Raw genomic sequence first — 9,477 nt, 5'->3', positions numbered from 1 at the left:
ACCGTCGCGGTGCATTGTGGATTCCGTAGTTCCGGCGCGTTTATGGTCGCGTTGAGCCTGAGTCCTGCGGGCTGTTACTGAATGTAGTGAAGCTCGTTTGTTTTGGATTTGTAAGAAGTAGGTGGTGCCCTTTCTGGAGTTCCCTTACTAACCTAAGCTGGTTCGGGTAACACCGTCCTCCTGCTACCCCCCTCCCCATTTCCTTCACCTTACGAGTTTGACTGGGAGGGAGTAACTGTTACGTGGGGAAAGGGCCTCAAAACTTTGCCTGTCGCCGCTGTCCTTGATCTTGGTGGGTCTGGGGTTGGGAGCTCCCGCTCACCGTTTTCGATTTTATGCCTTTTCAGCAAGGTTCCATGGGGTCCTGCCCCTTTTCGAGACACTCGTGATCCACGTGAATCGATCTAAACGATCCTCTTTGTGCTTTTTCCTCAGACTCGCGGACGGGATTATAACAGGCTCTAGAAGGTTCCTGAGCTGTCCCCTGGTTCTAAGATTGCGACCAACATTGGCTCTTCCTATCTTTGTCTAATGTACCTCACCTAAATTAGTTGATATTAAGTAGCTCCAAAAGCAGACTTGAGTCATCTGTGAAAAATTGAAAAAATCACATTTTAAAAAGTTGCCCTTGGATTCTCTGCCCCACCTCAGTCAATTATTATGCTGTAAAAGTAGGGACTTCTTGAACATCTCTCTCACTGGTGCTGATCCCACTTCATAATGACTTCCTGTTACATTGGTATTCGAAGTTTTACTGAGCTTTGGAAGAGTAGCGCATACCTTAGGATAGGTACAAGACAATCCTACTCTTCTCTCTTTCTCAAAAGCTATTATGGCTTCAGGAACCAACACAAGTGGTTTTCTCTTAAAGCACCCTCTCCACAAAATACCAAAGCAATGAATCTGCTGATGGCCAAGACCAAATATCTCAGGAAAGAAGATGAGAGCAATGACATGCAAGTTTCTTCTGATTTGCCTCATCTTTTTGCAGCTGGAGCAGCTAAAAAGAGATCACAGATGAATCCTCAGAATAAAGATAATGCCTTGCCACTTATGAGAGACACTATTCAGCTCCCCACAAAACCTTTGAATTCTGAGGAATGGGAAAAACTTAAGGAAGATTTCAAAGGAAAAGCTAATTTTGAAAATTGGATCATTTCACAAATGATTCGCTGTCACAGTTCTTTAGACGTCGCCAAATCTCTGCTGGCCTGGGTAGCTTCAAAAAAAGATGGTATTGTTGGATATGACATACTGGTCAAGTATTTGTACCTCTGTGTCTTTCATAAACAGACTTCGGAAGTTATTGATGTCTATGAAATCATGAAAACAAGATACAAGTGTGTAGAGTCTGGAGGGAATACTCTTCTCATCCGGGGACTAATGCATTCAGACAGATGGAGAGAGGCCTTGCTGCTGTTAGAGGACATGAAAAAAGTTATGATCCCTTCGAAAACCAACTATAATGACTGTATTCAGGGAGCCCTCCTTCATAAAGATATAAATTTAGCTTGGAATTTGTATCAGGAATTGTTAGGTCATGGTCTTAATCCTATGCTGGAAACCTTAAAAGCCTTCTTTGATTTTGGAAAAGATATAAAAGATGATCAGTATTCAAAAAACCTACTCAACATTCTTTTCTATCTAAGAAATAATCAGCTATATCCTGGGGAGTCATTTGCACATAGTATAAAAACATGGTTTGAGAGGTAATTTTGATTTTTTTCTTTAAATTTATGTTTTTAATATTTAACTAAAAATAGCCTCCCTTTGTCAATTGCTGAGAATTGCTTTATTCAGATTATACGTTTTTCCTTTTAAGACAAAATTTCCTTTTTAAGATTTGTAATATAAACAAGGTGAACTAATCTCCATTTCTCACATAAAAAGGAAATATAGACCCAATGGGTGCTTTTACGTACTTTTTTTCCCCTTTTATAAGGATCATTTATTTTCTGAGATATATTGCTATATGCTATCCAATGAATAGGACTTGTGACGAATTCAAAGCAAGAAAACTGGAACTGTTTTGGAGTCATAATGTATTTTCAGATGATCTACAACCTAGTGATTGGTATAATGTGTATATACATGTTCTGTTTAGTTTTTGCATTTCGTTAATTTGCTAGGTTAGAGCAGACAGTTATCCTGATCAAACCAAGTGTTAAAATGGAAAATCTTTGTTCTCCCAGGTCATTTAATCCTCCATTATTTGGCTGCTTTTTGTCCAAAGGTCTCTCCTTTTTCCCCCTTTGCTTTTTTTCATGTTACTCGTTATATGCTGGTTTATTGCTTCATTCTTATATTTTCTTACTTGTTTATAACTAATTTACATAAATGTTTTTCCTAAAAATTCTTTCTTCTCTGTTTTTCCCTCATATGTATATTTAGTTTGTAGAGGTTTGAAGTAACAATCATGCTTAATTATCTTATTTTAAAAACTTACTGAATATTGGGGCCTCCGTGGTGGTACAAGGGGTTAAAGCCCAGCACTGTAAAGCTAGCCGCAGTCACTGCAACAGGAGTTCAATCCCTGGCCAGGGAGGTAGCCCACATGGTGCAGCATATCTCTCCTGTCTTGTCTTCTGCTCCCCTCAGTAGTGTACTTCAGTCAGTGTGCCTGTTCTGCTTCCCACTCTCTCTCCGGTGAATTCTCTTACCCCTAGTCCCCCTGCATCTCTGGCCTGTACCCCGGTTCTTGTATGCATAATAAATAAATCTTAAACAAAAACTAATTGAATATCAATGAAGGAACCAATTTGTGAAAATTTTTTAATGCCAAGGATTTTGGATCTTGGGAGTGGAGAAATGAAAATTTAGAGCAATTAAGACTGGAAAACAGGGAACAGAGCTGTCTGAAGACAATTGTAGATTTGAGTGAAAGATCTCAGATCTGGGGAAGGAGAAAAAGAAAAAGCCAATAACAATATAAATACATATAAGAGCAAGAAGAGAATAAGTCCATTGTGCAAATGAATCAAGTAGTTTTGAATGCATCCAACTAGGTTGCATACTGTGTTTGTAATATAAGCTCTGTTAAATTGGCATTAACAAAATAATTGGAAATATAATACTTGACAGTTAAATAATTGGTACATAAGATGATAATATAAGAGGAGAAAGAAATTACTCTGGACAGGGGCAATCTCTGGCAACTTTATGGAGAGTGTTCGGACTGAGTTTGATTCAGAGGTAAAAACTACTGGCAGCTGCTTTCTGTATAGGTCGTCTGAAGGTAGATATGGACTTGATGAGAGTTAATGATCTGAGGAAAACTTAAAGGAAAAAGAAAATCCAAAGTAGGAGACCAGTATCTTCTCAACCCTGTAACAAGATAGCAATCACTCTTCTATGTAGGGTAGTATCCTGAACTCTTCAGACTTCTTGCTTAGAGAATATCTTTAGGCTCAGTAAGAATCTGAACTAATGATTTATCTTTGCAATCTTTTTTGTAGTATTCCTGGAAAAAAATGGAAAGGACAATTTACCACAATCCAGAAAAGGTAAAGCTGGTATTTTAATTTTAACTTGTTTGATTCAGCCGTAGTAGGCCACCACTTAAAAAAAATTACAACACCTTTGAGATAGGATTTTTAAGAGTTAGTGTACCCAAGAGAAAAAAAAAAAAACTATTTGTAGTTTTTTTTGTAGAGAATTTGTAACTGGGCTATAAAATCTTAGAAATGATCCCCCTTTAGAGGTTTAGAGCCCATGTGTTTAGAAATGACTTCTTTTTTTTTTTATAATTATTTATCTCTGGCTCCATTTCAATTTTATTTAATAAAGGTTTTTCCCCCTCTTCTTATATTACTCTGTAAGTCACTGTGGATCACTACTGTGTATTTCATTTTGCCTTTGTTTCCCCCTTCACAAATATTATTGTACAATACCACTTATAAAGCAAGCTATTAACACTAGGTTACAACAATAAGTGCTTCTCTCTTTCTGAACATTACAATACAGTCATTCTGTTTTTTAAAATAAGATTTCATTTTTTGATCAGTAGGGAATGACTTTTAAAACATTACAGGGATGCCCTGCAGTCTTCTCTTGAATTTACTGGTTCACTAATGTGCAGTACTGTCAGGCTTATAAAAAGTCAGGTACATATATTGGTCACAAAGATTATAGTATTCTTTTAAAATTACTTTTCAATGTCCTCATGTCCTACGGTTATTTATTTTAGAAAAAGCTTTTTTCCCCAGGGCATTATTTAACACAAACAATTGTAATTACAGTGGTCAATGTTTGGGCTGTGGAAAAACTATAGAGTCTATTCACCTGAGTCCAGAAGAGTATGCCTTTCTCAAGGGAAAAATCTTGAGTGATGTGATAGATGGAGGTGACCAATACAAAAAGACTACACCTCAGGTGAGTCTGGAATAGCTTTTTTTTTTTAAAAAAGATTTATTTATTTATGCATACAGAACTGGGGTACAGGCCAGAGGTGCAGGGGCGGTGAGAGGATTCACCAGAGAGAATGGGGGGGCAGAACAGGCAGATTGATGAAGTACACTGCTAAGGGGAGCAGCAGGTGGGTCAGGAGAGGTCTGTGGTGCTATGTGGGTCACCTCCTGGGCAGGCGGGATGGAGCCCATGCAGAAGTGGCTTTAGCTTCTTAGTGCTGTGCTTTAACCCACTGCACCACCAGGTAGGGCCCTGGAATAGCTTTTATTGTAGCTTTGGTTGCTTGTCTAGAGCAAGGGTGGGCAATTTTTTTCTGAGAAGGACTACATAGTAAATATTTTACAGCTCTGTTGCAAGTATTCTATTCTGCTATTGTAGCGAAAATAGCCACACACCATACATCAATGAATGGTCGTGGTTATGGTCAAGTAAAACTGGATTCATTAAATAAGTGGTTGGCTTTTAGGAAAGATTGCTTTAGAACTTCAGGGAGTAGTGTGTTAGACTTCCTCCCATATATCAGTCAGTCCTATTAAAGTTCATCTGGACACAAGTGCACATAAAATAAAAGATGCTTTTTATAAGTGCTTCTAGAAAACTACAGTAAATTTCCATGAAAACACTATAGTTTCTCACAGCTTATCTAGTCAAGAGAGTGTAAGGTAACTTGAAAAAATTGTTTCCAGGTTTTCTTAGTATTGAATTTGATTCTCTTAATCACCATTAATAGCTTTATTCTGCAAATCTCCGGTCCTTTATGTTTATTTACTAAGGTTAAGTTGAAGAGGGGAAATACTTTTACATTGTGGAAAGAATTCCCATGATCTCATTTAACCCTTACAACCTCCCAGATAGTTATTATTTGCCTGTTTTATGGATCAGTTGATTGAGGCTTTGGGAGATCAAATCTGCCTAAAGACACCTCTCTAGTAATATCCAGATCTAACTAATTCTAAAACCGTTGCTATTACACTCTACTTATGCTTATAGAACCTGGGTACAGGCTAGAGGTGTGGTGAGTGAGAGGATTCACCAGAGACAGAGTGGGGAGCAGAACAGGCAGATTGACAAATAACACTGCTGAGAGTAGCAGCTGGTGGGTCAGAAGAGGTCTGCCACGCCATGTGGGTCAGCTCCCTAGAGGGGCATTGAACTCCTCCTGCAGTGGCTTTGAGAGCTTCATAATGTGGTGCTTTAACCCATTGCGCCACCAGAGAGAGCCCTCTACTTAACTTTTTATGGAACAAAAAAAATCACACTGGCAATTCACAGTTCCATATATACTTGACAGCCAATTACTTGTATCATTAATGTCTTAGAAATATCTGCCCACTAAATTAAGATTTTAACAGATATATTTCCTTTTTATTTCAAGTGAAGTAGGTGTTAAGATAAATGCAAAGTTGTATGCATTGCACTGTTTAACTTACCATTTCTGTTTTGGGCTAATTGAGTATTCTTCTCACCTTCAAACTTTTTCTTTAATAAAATTTCAACCTTAAGAAAAATTAAAAACAGCACAGTGGAGATCTACCTACTCTTCAATTAGAATAACCCAATTGTAAATATTATACCATATTGATTTTCTCTCAATGTATTTTTATAAAGTAAATTATAGACATTATGACATGTGATGTTAAAATTTTTAGTATGTATTTATTAAGAATAAAAAAGTTCTATGTAATTAAGGTTTTTTCCATTTTTTACCTTTATCATATTTAAGAAAGCTATCATTAACTCAGTGTTACCTAATAAAAAGTACACATTCAGTTTTCCTAGCTCTCTCCTCCAAAGTGTATTTTATATAACTTTCCCTCCCCTCTGATCCAGCGTTGAATCATAGTTTATTAACTGCTTTTGGTTATTATGTCTCCGAATCTAGAATAATCTCTCTGCCTTCTTTGTTTTTATGACGTTGTATTTTTTTGAAAAGCCTAACTGATTTTGTTTTACACTGGACTACTCAAACTTCTTACCTACAGATCATGTGAAAGTCTGGTTAAAATGAAAACTTTGTTTCAGTTGGGGCCTGAAATTCTGTATTTTGAACAAACTCGTAGGCAATGTGATTCTGGATTTTGGACAACAATTTGAGTATCAAGACTGTGGGCTCTCTAATTGATTTCCTATGTTGGATTGGTATAAATGTTACTGGATATTCAGTGTGGGTGATGCTGTTTATTTTTTAAAAGATTTATTTCTTATGCATACAAGAACTTTAGTAGAGGCCAGAGGTGTGAGGGGTGAGAGGATTCACCAGAGACCAAGTGGGGGGCAGAGAAGGTGGATTAACTGAAATGCACTGCTGAGGGGAATAAAGGGTGAGACAGGAGAGAGAGGTCTGCTGCGCCATGAGCCACCTTCCTCGTGGGGTGTGTGTGTGTGTGTGTGTCAAAATGCAGTGGCTGCAGATAGCTTCTAGTGCCACCAGAGAGGCCTAATCTGTTTGTTTATTAGTGATTTATAATGGTAACATTATATCAGGTTGCTATCACAGTTGCTCATGCTGAGTTTGATCACTGGATTAAGAGATTGACTGCCAGATATTCCATTGTAAGGGAATTTAAAATGAAGTAATCTGTAGAAAAATACTTAAAGAATATGCAGATACCCTTTCACCACTTAACTTTTCACTCAATGTTTTTAACATCATAGAAATCATCTCTATTTTGGAGATTGCAAAGTGGTGATTTTCTGACGATTTCATTCCTTCTGCTTTTATTAGTACCATAATTACTATTGGCTTATTAATACCAGTTTATCAGGTGGTATTATTCTGTAAAAGGCATTTTCCTTTTCTTCCTCATGCTTTTTAAAATTTTTTTGTCTGACTATAAAGACTTTTTAAAAACTCACTGTTAATATGACATTATCATCATCATCATTCTTTTTGATACTCAAATTGTTACAAATGTGGCTTGTGGGAATCCCCTCCAGTGAATTTCTCTCTTTTTTTTAATCTACCCACCCCTGTCCCCTTCAATTTTTGAGCACTTTTGTGCTTTCCCATAGGATTTCCCAGCCTCTCACTTTGAAGAGCCCCCGCAATAGTTATGGAATTGTCAATTGAATACTTTTGTTGAATTCTCAGTGACTAAACATTGCTTTAATTTCTGTTCAGTGAATAACACTTTAATCCAGATTAGTAGAGGAATGATTAATTTTCTCAGTAGACCAACACTTAGAACCTAGAACAAAGCTTCCCCTTGGGTAATCATGCTATCCAAGAGAATTTCCAGATTCCAGAGAAGAGCAAATAAGAGACATGTGTAATTCACAATTAGCAAGTTAGCTGATTCACAAATTAGCATACTTATGATAGTAGTGTGACATGTATGTACCGTCAGTCACAAAGCAACTGAATATAGTCATAGATGGATTGGAACATTTTATGTCAAAGGAAAGTATTTTTTAATTTCCCTTTACTTTGTCCTGGTATCTTTCCTTTTTCCCCCTAGTTATCTCCCCTTTTGTATCTAAACTCTTGTCATCTGCCTTTCACTTTAAATAATTTACTTGACTTAGTAATCATAACTGCTATCATTTATTTTCTTAAGATTTATTTTATTTATGCATACAAGAACTGGGATGTAGGCCAGAGGTACTAGAGGTGATGATAAGAGGATTTGCCAGAGACATAGTGGTGAAAAGAACAGGCAGATCTATTGAAATACACTGCTAAGGGGAGCAGTGGGTGAGACAGGAGAGGTCTGCTTCATCATGTCGATTAGCTCCCTGGCCAGAGATCAAACTCAAAGTGCTGCAGTGGTTGGTGATAGCTTCATAGTGTTGAGATTTAACCCCTTTCGCCTGGGAGGCAAGGAGGCCCTGCTATCATTTATTGAGTCATTACCTCATGTCAGGCACTTCCCGGCCTGGAAGTGTTACTCACAACACTCACAACAGTCGCGTAAGGATGTCATCATTCTGGAGATGGGGAGCGGAGATAATTAATGTATCCATTAGAAAGCAGCCAAGGAAAGCTATGGCTCGATTGACTCACAGTTTAGTTTTTATGGTTTTGGTGAGGCTGAGCGGCAGGGATGAATTCTGGGAATTGAGCACTTCTGGGAATTGAAACAGAATCAACAAAATTAACTCTTTTTTAGGTTACTAGAGGGAAGGAATTAAGGAGGATCAATAAGTTAAGCATATAGGTGTAGCAAAGAATTTAGAGCATCTGTTGAGACTTAGAACTTCTGTTGCAAGCCTGAGGTAAATTAGTTATTTGAAGATGAGAGAAGGTATGGTAGCCTGAAGGAACCAGAGGGGAGTTTTAAACCTTGGAAGTTAGGAGTTGCTGCAAGGGCACAAAGACTTTTTAAAATTCACTGTGTTGGAATTCATTACCATCATTATTCTTTTTGATGCACAAGTTGTTCAAATTTGTCAAAGGATTGGGGAAAATACTGCTGCATGGGGCTGACATCACAATTGAGGCTAATGATCATAAATCTGTAATGGTGTTCATCTGTATTTAGATCAGCAGATCAGTCTCAGCAGTCTTAGATCATCCATCTGTAAGAACAGAGATAGCAGATGGGTGAGGTGGTTTGTTCTATACAGTTGAGGGAAAAAGAAAAATAATAGTGAAGGTGTATGTGAGAGAGGGTCCATTATTGGACAGTGGGATCAAGTTGACAGGAAGTAGAGATGGTAGGAGCTAACAGATTAGGAGACAACAGAAATAAAGTGAAGTACAGACTCACTGAGGTTGAAGAGTAAATATAAAAGATGTGAGTGGCAATCAAGAGATTCTAATTAGTGTATATTACATTTAGATTTTAGACCAAGAGTGTTCTGGAGTAATGGTAAAGTCCTGGCTATGATTGTTGATCAGATGAAAAAAGTGAGAACCTAGTTGGTCATCTACATTGCTGTAGAGTGTCCTTATGATAATTAAGAGTAATAATTACAGCCACATATATGAACTGCTTACTCTGTGCCAGGCATCTGCTTTGTTACTTAGGCTGGTGATGAAGACAGTGAATCAGGTGTCAAATCTTGCTAAATGTTGAAATGTACAAGGTGAGAGTAAAGAGGAAGAGTCAAGAAACTAGAGTCTGCATA

General features: G+C 37.6%; 1 protein-coding gene across 2 annotated transcripts in view; it reads left to right on the top strand.

Moving 5' to 3' along the window:
- Window positions 1–9,477, top strand: part of KIAA0391 (KIAA0391 ortholog) — a 97,793-nt gene that overhangs the window by 397 nt on the left and 87,919 nt on the right. Inside the window, exons 1-4 of one of the 2 annotated variants that reach the window (XM_004681938.2) lie at window positions 26–117; window positions 436–1,709; window positions 3,456–3,503; window positions 4,239–4,371. In XM_004681938.2, the coding sequence (XP_004681995.2) occupies window positions 721–1,709; window positions 3,456–3,503; window positions 4,239–4,371 (1,170 nt within the window). In that variant the 5' untranslated portion in view covers window positions 26–117; window positions 436–720. Of the gene's footprint in view, window positions 1–25; window positions 118–435; window positions 1,710–3,455; window positions 3,504–4,238; window positions 4,372–9,477 lie in introns of those variants that run through there. The other variant, XM_012724650.1, reaches the window with a different exon arrangement.

This window comes from Condylura cristata, unplaced genomic scaffold (assembly GCF_000260355.1).
Source record: "Condylura cristata isolate star-nosed mole 26May11 unplaced genomic scaffold, ConCri1.0 scaffold00013, whole genome shotgun sequence".
NCBI classification, from domain to species: domain Eukaryota; kingdom Metazoa; phylum Chordata; class Mammalia; order Eulipotyphla; family Talpidae; genus Condylura; species Condylura cristata.
This window is presented reverse-complemented; position numbering and strand designations above follow the sequence as displayed.